General features: G+C 36.9%; 1 protein-coding gene across 1 annotated transcript in view; it reads left to right on the forward strand.

The window, feature by feature from the left end:
• The window catches only part of LOC150097257 (protein singed-like), a 118,257-nt gene that overhangs the window by 102,501 nt on the left and 2,580 nt on the right, over positions 1-13,176 (forward strand). The window contains exon 6 of the mRNA XM_090407629.1: positions 3,902-4,200. Within this exon, the coding sequence (XP_090263755.1) occupies positions 3,902-4,200 (299 nt within the window). The remainder of the gene's footprint in view (positions 1-3,901; positions 4,201-13,176) is intronic.

Genomic DNA, 13,176 nt, shown 5'->3' on the forward strand with positions numbered 1-13,176 from the left:
TCATTGATCGGTGTGCATTGTGAACGTTAACGTTGCCTAATGTTATTTTGGAGGTAAACGACCCAGTCGTTTCAAGGTTACTCTGTTGTCATAGTAACCGGCCAACGGTGAGGACGAGGATCATTGTCCGCGGAAGCTGTATTATCGATCTGTGCCCAACTTAGCCGCTGTTTTTTGTGAAATTCCCCAGAAAAGAGACTCGCGTGCACACGTGGGTAGCCTTCTTCGTCACGCACCGCTTTTGTGTTGCGCTTACAGTTCCGTGCATCTGTACACAGGATATTCTTTTTTTATTCTATTGAAAAGGTTATCAGTGTATCGGATTAGTGAATTCTGTATACTTTGGCCTTGTCATTTATGACATTAACCTACAAGCGGTTCTAGGACCTCGGCTAAAAGCTAAACATTATTATTAGATTATGACTAGGATGTTGGGGGAGAGTAAATGGGAGGAGGAAAAATTCCTAGTATTCCTGTGGGATTCTGAGCAAAATATCAAGAGTAAGTGCTTATATTTGATTCGACAATGGATCGAATTTTCAAAAACATTTCGCCACTTTTGTCATTCAGTCCGAGTTAGAAACATGTAATGGTTTAAAATATGTTGTTTTGTGGGAAAATTTATTAACCTTGTTAGATTTGCTTATATAGAATGATGAAATTATCTGTACAAGAATCGTGAAAACAAAATACCGATTAGATATGTTTACTCAGTGGTATTTTGTACCCAAAATAGAGCTCCGTGTATAGTTTATAAACAAGGACAGTGTTCTTTAAAGTATAATAAACCAGCTGCTTTACTCTCTAAATGACTAATGCTTTATAAATAGTTCGTTAATGGAATTTTAGTGAAGCTTTTGTGTAGAGTGGAGGGGTGAAGGATGTCTGGCAGGTGAGTAAGACTAATGTATGCTTCGCCAGAAGTTACGTGCAAGCCGATCCCGTTTGTATTTTAACAACTGTCCTCTCCATCTGGGAAGACAGCTGGCAGAGAAATAAACATTAATTACACCTACAAAAATGGTTTGTTGCCTGTTGGGATGAGCCTCTTGAGTGAGGTTCTCCTATTTTTTCTTTTATCATAACCGACACTTAGTGGAGGGAACAATTTTTTGTTTAATACGTCGTATATACAATATGGTTTTGTTTCATTTAAATCACGAGGCTCTTGCCGGGGGGTCCTTAAAATTTTGGGGACAATTTAAGGACGCCAAAATGAGGTGGAGCCCCTGAGCACTCTAGCGCCTAGTACCCTGCCCAACTCAGGGAAAATGTAAGTACATCCCTGAGTTTACGTGGCTTGCTATGCCCTCTGAAACTATACATGCTATTCTTCTTATTACTTCTATTTATTTTCATTAGCTGAATGTTTGAATTTTTGCATGTACAAGCCTTTTATAAAAAAAATACAGAATGTAGCATGTAGACACAATTTGAAGACGTTGTAAATAAATGCTTATATTGAAAAGCCGGTCAGTTGTGAACTGATTGTGCAAACGTATTATACGAGGTACAATAAAAACGAGTTTATACATTACGGGTCCTTTTTTTTTTTTTTTTTTCACATCAAGGGTAGCTCTTGGGTTTTCTTTATTTCGTGGATGGGAGTTACATTAAAATTTTAACTAGCTTTACAAAAATAATATTAATCTATATTTAAGTAAAGAAGTGGACTTTTTCTTTAGTATGTACACTGCTTGGAAAGAAGTCAACGGATACCATAGTGTGAGGAACAAAGCGGGGCCCAACTTAATAAGATGTAGGGCTTCCTTTCTCTGACTGCTACCTGTCTATGAGGCATATTTTCCACAAGCGCACAATAACAATCAATGGGAAGTTTGTACCTTTTCCTGTAGGCATATAAATGAAATCCTGGAATTTGTGGGACGGCCGACGCTCCAGTTCATCCCACAGATGTTCAGTACGGTTGAGATGAGGGCTCTGTGGAGGCTTCAAGTGTGGTGAAGTTCATGTCCACAAACCAGGCAGTGACAGCAACAGCCTTATGACATGCTGCATTGATTTGCAGAAAGAGACAATGGCCAGTTCCGTAGAACGTCACAAAGTAGGAAGCATGGCATGCTCCAGCATATTCAGATGCTGGAGAATGCAATGGCCTCGGAGTTCAATGTTCGTGGAACCACAAACAGACGTCCGAGGCCAAACCAGGAAAATCAGGGCCATACCATCACGTCACCACCTCCGTATTTCATAGTCGGGGTTAACAATCTGGTAAGAGACGGTCACCAGGCATCCGCCAATCTCACACACGTCCATCTTCTCGTCCATGTTTTTGTGCAGATTGATGTTCCAGTCGATTGGGAACTCTGCATTCAACATGTCGGCCGACAAATGACGGTTTTACATATCCTTAGCACACTACGGTCACGTTCGGTGAGTGTGGTGGGTCGTCCACTGCGGGTAGCACTTGCAGTTGACTCTCTGCTTCCATCTCAGTATGGTATTACTGACTGTTGACGTAAATGGCCCAATTTGCCAAAAGATAGACCTGCAACATGGCATCCTCACAACGCTTCTTTCAAACTCTGTCAGTTCCCTTCTCGAAGTCATTTTACCTGGACACAGTTGCACTGACTTGGGAACTTCATATTCCTCTAGTTCAGGGATTCTCAACCTATGGTACGCGTACCACTGGTGCTACGTAAGCCACTGCCTTATTGGTACATCTAATATCTTGAATTAAATATAGTGGTACGTCACTGGAAAAGGTTGAGAACCCCTGCTCTAGTTTATACCGGCTAAAAACACTGGCGCGTAACATGGTACGATGCACCTTGCCCATAAGGTGTGTCCGTTGACTTCTTTCCAAGCAGTGTATTGATGATTACCGTAGAGTTAATAGAGACTAGCAGATCTGTGTGTAATGAAAATGTCTATAAATATTCATAATAAATGATCATTTTTCTGCACATGTTTGCATTTGTTTCTATGTTAAGAGTATAGTATCTGAAAAAATCCATTTATTTTTGATTTTCCTCGTGTCATGCAGGATGTCCCAAAAGACTTTAATAACTTAAGATGTATAAATGTTACAAATTTACATTAAACACTACTCGAAAGCTTAATTAGTCAAGTGTTTTATGCAGTGCAATTCAGGTGTATTCCCCAGCTTTACATAACTACCGTCATGTGTGATATAGTGTTCAAGACGATTTTCGAACTTTGGGAAAACATTGTCAGCTGCTGCTTAGTGATTAAATGGATTGCATTTTAATCCTAATCCTCAGATCATCCAAAAGAACTAAGTTCTGATGCATTAACAACTATTTTGACGTGACTCCGCAAAAAAAAAAGAAAAAAAAGTCCAGTGGCGTTAGATCAGAGGACTGAAGTGGCCAAGAATGAGGCCCTCCTCTTCTGATTCACCTGTCTGAGAAAGTGTCATTCAGAAAATGCTTCACACGCAAATCATAATGACAGGTTTTTTTATTTTCTTGAAAGATGGTGTTATTTAAAAGATTTAACCTCTCTAGTTTAGGAATGAAGAATGTCTGCAGCATTGCAAGCTAAGATTTACCATTGACTGTGGGCTTTCGAATGGTTTTTATTATAAGTTTGTCACATTTATACATCTTAAGTTATTAAAGTTTAAATCTGCCCAAGGGCTTTTAGGATGGTGCTGGCAAAAAAAGAAATAGCAAAAAAATTGCCTTATCGTTTGACTTTTTAAGTAATCTCTCAACAAAATGTCCAGAGTTTCTTAGTAACAGATGGATTCACCAAAAATCTTTATTGGAAATCTTGTCTGCCACCTGAACTTCAAGCTTTAGTTTTAGTTAATTTGTATATATTAACTAAATTTCATGTTCTAATGTGTTCTGTTGTCTAATCTGTTCTAAGTAATATTTCTGTGCATCTATCTATATCTTTTTTTTTCCAGATCTTCCAATAGTCTGTTTCGTTTAGAGTGGCAGTCTGATGGAAGCGTAACTTTTGTTGCTAATAACGGCAAATACGTGGCAGCCAAAAAAAGTGGCCATCTCTTTGCTAATAGTGACAACGTGGACGATATGGAGAAATTTTACTTTTATCTCATCAACAGACCTGCTCTCGTTCTTAAATGTGAGCAAGGATTCGTTGGTTACAAAAGCAACAATTCACCCAAGTTGGAATGCAACAAGGCAGCTTATGAGACAATAAAAGTTGAACGGGAAGAAAGAGGAATTTGTTATTTGAAAGGTTTGTTATGTCATTGAAATTATTTACTTTCTGTTTTTATGATTCTAAAAATTTTAATATTACTAGCATTATTAGTCTGGGATCCCTATTTAAGGCTCGCTGTCCACGAATGGCATTTGCTGTTCTATGCCGTATTGGTCACGTGACGAACAAGGTAAAAGAAAAATAAGTGAAACAGTTGGGACAAAGAACAATAAAACTAATTATCAACATTAAGGAAAATATCGGAGAAAAACTTAATAAATATTAACACAGATTTCGAAAGTGATCATAATAGTGATTTATTTTTAAAAGAATTGAAATCAATTAAAATAAAGGAGGGCACTGTACCCACCCCATATTATTGTCATATTATGGTGGGTCAGTAACAGCCGTAGTAAAGCAGTTTTGTTATCCAGCATTCGTGTTCATTAACCGGCACTTTAGAAAAAAAATAAAATGGTTGGCTATCCCAGTCTAACAGTAGCCTACTTTATTGTACATTTTTTATAATGCACGAATTATTAGCTAATTTATATGGTATCTGATAGTATATATAATAAGAAGAAATCAAATATATCTGATACATCTGATAAGCAAACTTATATCTGATGATAGGTAAATAATCAGTAGTATATCAAACTAAAATCCTGAATCATGTGCCTAAAAATATTATATACAGTATTTACAAAATGTTTCCCCAAATCAACGCTTTTTGTCCAATAAGAATTGTGATCTGAATATTCACAAACATCACGCAATTTACAGCATTCTTCATTTCATTTCAAATGCATTTTAACAACCAGATAAAATTTAAATACATAAAAATGTGAGTAATTCATGTCAAAATAAATGTTTTTCATGACAAGTTGTTTGAGAGTATCTCAGAAAGTTGTTTTTTTTTTAATTGCGCTGAAAAAAAAAACGTGGAATTTGTTTGAAAAACAGCAAAAAACTAAATGGAATTTGAGTTTTTTTTAACCAGCTTTATTATTTTCAGTAAACAAATCAGATCATTTTCTTAACTCCTAAGTAAATGGTACATGCACAACATACGAAGTTAGAAGTTATACAAATTTTAAAAGTATATAATTTTTAAGAAAATGATGACAGGATACGCTTGAATCCATTTATAGTATTTTTGCCATAAGTGTATTTTATAAACGGTTCTATTTAGAAGTTTTTAGAAAGTGATGGAGTTGTCTTTCGGAAACTCGGGTTCCCCTCTGTATTGCATGTTTTCTTCTTCGGGAAATGCAATAACACGCAGCTCCTGGCATTCATTACGTCTGCCCAGATCTAAACAACCTTAATCCTAATTTCTTTAACTCAGGCGAAGAAATGGCAACTGCAAAATTAAGAACTAACTATACATTTTTATTTCGGTATTACCCATAGTATTAAAATCTTCTTAGGATACTTCCAGTGCCTTTAGCAACAGCAAAACACATTTACAAAAGCTGACTAGGCACTTAGGTTAACAATTAGTCAAGTTCAGACCTAGTTGACAGAGGGGATTTTTCGTTTACGAACAGTATTAATTGCATATATTCTTCTAGCCAGTTTCCCTGTTTTATGGCATGAAAAATTTAGTTTCCGTGAGGAAAAAACCCTGTTTCCTCTATAACACAACCTACCTGCTAACTCACTTTCATATGTAAAAGCTTTTAGCAAGGGTTCTTCGCGTCATGGACAGGATTTTAAACTAGCTCTTTCTGACCAATAGTCTAAGGGTTAGAATACCATTTAACTCATAAAGTATCGACGATGTCTTCTGGGCGGAAAGACTTTGGTTCGAATCCCATCTGGAACTCGAAGAAACTTTATGAGGCTTTTCCATCTAAAGACGAGTTGGCCTTATATAGAGGTGGCATGGATTTTCTCCTCGTAAACTATTTTGCATCCTACAAAAGGTATAACTTAAATATCGTCTTAGAACTTTTAACCGTCTTAGTACCATTACGATTCTTATCATCTGAAACATTCCTGTGGTTACAATTTCATTTTAGATTATTTCAAAATCGTTCTTAGAGATTTTTGTATATAGTGTTTTATATATATCCACAACTCTTAATTTAAATATTAGCAGTTCAACAGCTTTTAAAAGCGTAAGATTCAAATACAGTGACTTGATTTATTTCAGAATTGTAGTTGATAACATTGAAATTTTATTTTTATATTGTTTGGCAGATAAAAAAAATAATAAAATAATAAACTCGTGTCACGCGGAAAGTAACTAAAATGTCTATCAATTTCTTTAGATGAATGTATTCCAATATACAATATTTCGGTGTTTGCATTTCAGTCTGTATTGTCATCAGTAAAACTGCATTCACTTTCTTCAAGATACAGTTTTAAGTGACTCAAAACTTCACTCACCAAACTGCAGTTTATGTCCTCGTGGTGTCATTTATCCTGTATTATAGCTGAAAGAATACAGAAGCGAAATGAGTTAGTACTGCGCTATTGTCAAATTGTTGTCAGAACTGAATGTAGAGAGGCAAAATAATTTGTGGGTTAGCAGACCCCAGAACACTCTTTCCAAAACAAAAATAATTTTATGGGGGTATTCGTCTTTATCAGCCATTTTATGTTGACTTGCCAGCCTGGTTGGCCGAGTAGCTAGCGTACCCGCTCTCCAACCAACAGGTTGCGGGTTCAAATCCCGCCGTGGGCCTGGATGTTTGTAATTGTCTTTTTTAGGTGGGAAATGAATTTAATCACCCGATGTCAGACCACTGCTCTGATTATTGGAGGACTGAAGTTGAAAAAGTTTCATGTTTGGTGTCTAGATCAAGGTTTCCGGAGTATGCAAAAATAAAATTTAAGAAACTTACAAAAATATATATATGAAGTTGATAGAAATGAAAAAAAAAATTTAGCTCACCCACGGTACAAATGTACTATAGGTTTAATAATAATACGTAGGTGGGGACAACATTAAAAAATGTTGAGCATCTCTGTGCTATAAGACTCCGCCCTCCTCTTCAACTGAACGTACCGTCTCTTCCCCCCCCCCCGTCTCGTTCTCTCGGCTTACTGTATCTCTTTTACCATGTTTGGAATACCATTCAGATATCATTCTTGTCCATTTTAGAGCACTGCTTCTTACATTATAATGCAAATATAATGTCTACATATAGGATGACATTATGATGTCTCCCTCCGTGCTTTCCGCTAGAATCCAACTATTTTGCTTTGTATCTGGAAGGATGATACTGAACATTTCGCTGCAAGGAAAAATGGAAAGAAAATCGCCATCGCCCAGGCCATCGGACATCACAACTGATAAAACTCAGAAAGAAGTGGATTGCTTTGTATTGGGACTTTGAAATAAAAAGAAAACCTGCGAAGAAGAAAAGACCTAACCTGAAATCCTGAGACAGTTAATCATCATAATTATTGTCTACATACCACTAAGACAGTCTATAAAATTTTTAGATTTGGTTGATCAACCATGTCTATTTGATCTCCTAAAATCATCTACATGAACAGCACTTTAATATTATACTTTTTAAGGGGGGTTGGAAAACCTAGAAAATGGGGAAAGAGGAACAACTAACTTTGTTATTTTGAATAAACAATCAGCTAATTACCTTAACCCAGTGATTTTCAACCTTTTTTCATAACATGGCACACCTAGATTATTAAAATTCTGCGGCACAATAAAAATATATTCTTTTAATTTTTTTGATGATCTGGAAAAAAATAGGCATAATTTTGATTTGATTTACACACAGAAGAAAATGGAAGACCAGAAACTAATAAATAAATGCGCAAATTACGACATTATTTCTTTCAATTAATTTATATTTTCATAAATTTCGCGGCACACCTGAAGACCTCTCGCGGCACACTGGTTGAAAATCGCTGCCTTAACCCTTAAATAAAGTAAATAGTACTCAACATACGAGTTAACAAGTTAGCATATTTTAAATAATCCTATTATTATTATTATTATTATTATTATTATTATTATTATTATTATTATTAAACCTCCATGGAGTCAAAAGACTCATCGGAGATCCCCTCCGATTTATCATACCGCGCCTTTAATATGTTCACGGTCTCCGCGCTCACCACACTCTCTTGGGCAATGCATTTTAATCATTCACCATCTCCATGCAAAAAACTTGCTCCTCACCCCCTTGCTCACACTCTCTTTATACAGGTTTAAGGGATGACCTCTTGTTCTCTCCCTGTCTTCACCCATTCTATGTAAAACCACCCCCAAATTAATCTGGTAATAACCCCTTAACAGCTTATATGTCTCGATCATATCACCCCTTCTCCTCCTATCCAAAAATTTCTGCAAATTACATTTTCTCCATCTGTTTTCATGTTCAACATTCCAGAGACTATAAACACCTTAGTCAATCGTCTCTGGACCTTTTTCAATGCATCACCACCTTTTTGAAAACCAGGTGACGAAATTTCTGCACAATAATCCATATATGGCCTGATCAAAAAGGCCTTATACAAGGGTACCATAGTACCATATTGCCCTTACTTCTACAAGTCAGTGCCATCAGCATCATTCCTATTATCCGCTGCGCTGTCCTCATAATTTTAGTAATATATCCACCAAATTTTAGGTCCTTGTCCACAATTACTCCCAGACTCTCATTTGCTCTATCTCTTTCAATATATTTCAACCGATTGTGTACTCTACATCCCATCTTTGCTTCCCAAATTTCAAAACCTTACGCTTCGCAACTTTGAATTGATATCCCGCTCATTTACCCATTTAGCCAGAGCATCCACGTCCTCTTGCAAAGCCACAGCATCCGCTCCATTATTCGCTGATACCTATCAGACAGCCAATCTCCAATCCAGTGCACCATTTCACTTTTAATTACCAGCTTGTCATGTGGCAATTTATCAAAGGCCTCTGCAAAATCTAAACATACCCCTGTGTATGCATCATCCTTATCCAATTCATTTGTCAGTTTATAATAAGTAAGCAGATTGCTAAATCATGAGCTTCCTTCAACAAATGGAAGGAAGCTGGCTATCAAAGAGTATTTTTCTATTGTTAACCCAGTTCTGAATCTTGATCCTAACTAACCTCTTTAACACTTTCATTGCCAAGCTGAAAATTGGAATTTCGTGTGGTGGCCAAATTTTTTTTATTTTTATTTAGTTAGTGACGTCCACGCGATAACGCGTGATCGGCCGTTTGGTGAGAACTCGCATCGCGCGATATCGCGTGATTGGCAATGAACATGTTAACACTTTAACTACAACTCCATACACACAAACTGGCCTATAATTCAAAGCCTTAATCTTATCGCCTCCTTCATGAATCCAAACAATTTTACCTCTTTCCACTCCTTTGGATCTTGGCTCAGTGCAACACTCATGTTAAAAAAAAAAATATGTAAATACTGTTGTTAACTCTCCGGAACATTTCTTCAAAACACGTGGTGAAATATGATAAACTCCTACAGCCTTATTAACATCAGGTTTATTCAATTCCTCTTATACCTCCTGCTCACTTAATGACAGTTCCTCATCCTCCACTCCTCCTCCTTTCCCACTACATTCAAGTTCTGCTTGATGTCACATTCACAAAAATGAAAAATCTTTATAAATTGTTCATTAAATACCTAGACTATATCCTCTGTGGTTATCATTCCTCTATTTTCAGCAGTCAATGCCATCCTTCCATAATCATTCTTTTTTCTACTGGCTAGATGTCGAAAAAATTCCTTAGGATTTTTAGCTGCATTAGCTAACTGCTGCCGTACTGCACTTTTGCTATCCTTATCATACATGTCACCTTCCTCGCCTGCTCTTTATACTACTCATGCAACTGGTTATTATAACCATTTATCTTGTACTTCTTCCAGATTGCATACTTTACTTCTTGGTTCATTCATTTCATACATGTTCTATTTACCATCTTACTCTTTAGAATACATTCTGATATTACCGCTTCCAAAGAGTTCTTGAGGAGAGCACAAACAGCATTGATATTCTTTTCATCCAGTTCCAAGTTATTGTCGCAAGCTGTTTCCTGAGCTTTTCATAATTACCAGCCTTATAATTCCCCATATGTCCCTTTCTAACAAACATCCTCAAATGACTGGTCATCCTACAAGTGATCCCTTCATGGTCACTCTCACCAACTGGTGGAAGATTTGACAATCCATTTATAATAACATCATCTAATGAGATGATCAAGTCCAATACCTTTGTCTCTTGCCTAAGGTAATTGTCTCTTACAAACTCCAGAAATTAATTCTCTTTACCCCCAGATGCAGTCATTTGATTTCAGTCTATTTTATCATAATTAAAGTCATCCATAATGAAGATTCGTTTGTTGCTAACCTGGCTAAGTTGTCTATATATTTCCTTCTCATTGCCCTCCACATTACCAGGTCTATAGCAAACACCCAACTAAATATTTCATCCTGTTCTCCTCTACCTCGCACCATAGTGCCTCAAAAGCGCTGCCACTATTTGCACCTTGCAAATCCACCTCAGATAGGCACTACTCATCTTCTACCATTAACAGTACATCTCCTCTCTTTTTTCCCTGTCTGTTTTCACGAAAAATATCATATCCGTTTGTCTCTATTCCTGCAAGGATGTTATCCTCATCTAAGGTAACTGTCTCTCAAAAACTCCAGAAATTCACTCTCCATGTCTCACACCAACAAATTTGGGGAGAATAAACTTAATCAATGCAACAGTTTTTCTTATTTCGAATATTTCTGGCATTCGTAAACAAACATAAGAAATCATTTCTGGTGTTCTACAAGTCCTACGAACATCAATTCTCCGATGTGACTCTTCAATACTTTCCTGTCCCTACCTCTGTATTACCACCAATTCTGCAACTTTCCTCATGCCCAAACTCTCCCCTCCCTCCAACGCTATCTCGATTCTTTTTTGCCTATTCACGCATTGATCTCTGATCCAGCATTTGCATAAAGTGTCTCCCCGTCCACTTCCCCCCCCCGTTGCCCTGTTTTGTATTGTGCTCCCGTTCTCTCATTTACTTTACTCATAATATTTACCTCTCCATTTGCAAGCCTCCCTGCCCTACTTTCTTGATCTTTAATATCATCTCGCACCACCTCAAATCTATTCATTACAGTCATTACCTTTCCTTCCAATAACAATTTCTCCAACCGACTAGCACCAAAACTATTTAAATGCAGCCCATATTCCTTATGCAGTTCCGTCAATCTCTCAAATTGATCTTACACATTCACAAAATGCACTCCTTTCTCCTCATATTGCTGTGCTAACATAGCATTTATAATCTTTGCTCGCCGTCTCAGTTCATCACTATCATATCTGGACAACGCGCTGACTACCTTTTATACCACACTTATCTTTCACACTCCTTAATAGTCTCCTAATATCCACTCTAACATTTTTCTTGTTCCCATCCAAATCATTCGTCCCTACTACAACCGCAAACTCTTTTGCTCTCTTATTCCTCGCGTCCAACGTTTTAATCATTCTGCTCATTCTACCTCCAGGAAAACAAACCTTATGCACCTTCTCATTCACTACACTTCTAATAATGGAATCTCCATAGAGAGTCACTTCTCCTGATGGACATTCTGATCTTATAGTTGAAGCTGCTGATCATGTACTTCATGACTGCCTGGCGCAACAGCAGTAGGCACTCTGGATGTATCCCAAGACATCATCATCATGAAACTACTCCTACCTTGGCAAAAGGCGAAACTGTAGTTCATGGTAATAAGAGTGAGACACCAGGTTCAATATCTTATATCATACTTTGTGCAACTTGTCAAGAAGGAGATACTTGAGGTGATACGGAACAAGGAACTCATATTTGGCTATCGCCACAATGCCCTGATCCTATGTTATTTGGACTAATTAAACAGTATTAAGAATAGGCATCGTATTTGTAACTGGGATTAACATCGGATCTTTCAGCAAATTGTCAAAAGAGGTTGTCACTGCCTGTAGTTCCTCCATTTCTATTACTGTATCTTCACTTTGTTGCGATCCTTCTACCAACACTGAATTCTGCACAGGTGGAAATAAGTTCTGAGCTGGACTAGGACGTGTATTTAATGAGAAACAGAAACCTGACTTAGTGGATAGTCAGTTCCTGACAGCTGTTGTCTTTCTTCACTTGTGAACAACTTTGTTGGCTGTGTTAGTATCTTCTGGTGTATCAAGTTCATTCATTCTTGATGATACATTGGTCTTTATGCCTTTATAAGTGCGATGCCGTCAATGCGAACCAATTTCATCAGTTGTCTGAACATTTGCAAGGAAGATTCTATTCCAGATTTTAGCAGAGATAAAGTCATAATTCTTTAAAATGCAAATCGCTCTGAAGGATTTTTCCCCTACATATAAATTAACTTCAAACAGCGTTAATTAAAACGGAAGTTAGTCACGACTTATATATACAGTATAACTGAGTCTTCACCTTAGTATTATTATTCACAAAAGATTGTCAACAAAATAGCTTTTAAAGATAAAACTTAATTAGTGCACCTTTGTTTTTTTTTTAATAACCTCCGACTCTAATAAATTTTATTAGACAAATGACACAGGATTCAACATTGTCACAGAGACCGGAGATATGCTTTCTGTTCATGTCAAAGAAGAGCTATTCTGTAATTTTTTCCAGCTGCTAGAGGACATCTATTGTTTTTTAAAGCATTCCTCTAGTTCCATTTTATATGCGAATTTGACCGTAACACAATTGTAAACTAATGCTTCTTTACCTATGTGTTATCCATGATGACACACTTTCTTTTGTTGGATATTTTACGCTCTGATTCAAATACCTGCTTGTCCCTAAACAACTGGAACAGTGGTGTATTCATTTTATTCATTTTCATGTTCAGCTTGATGAACAAGCAAGCAATCAAACAAAAGAAATATAGGAAAGAGAACAAAGTGCTTTTCGTAGTACTGTATTTCGATTATTACCTCCTAGAAATGGTTCCGAAATCCCTGTAATTGATATAAAGTGATCCAAACTGTGGTCAT

Source organism: Typopeltis vanoorti, chromosome 17 (genome assembly GCF_054136105.1).
Source record: "Typopeltis vanoorti isolate ZY-2024b chromosome 17, IOZ_Tvanoo_1.0, whole genome shotgun sequence".
Taxonomy (NCBI): domain Eukaryota; kingdom Metazoa; phylum Arthropoda; class Arachnida; order Uropygi; family Thelyphonidae; genus Typopeltis; species Typopeltis vanoorti.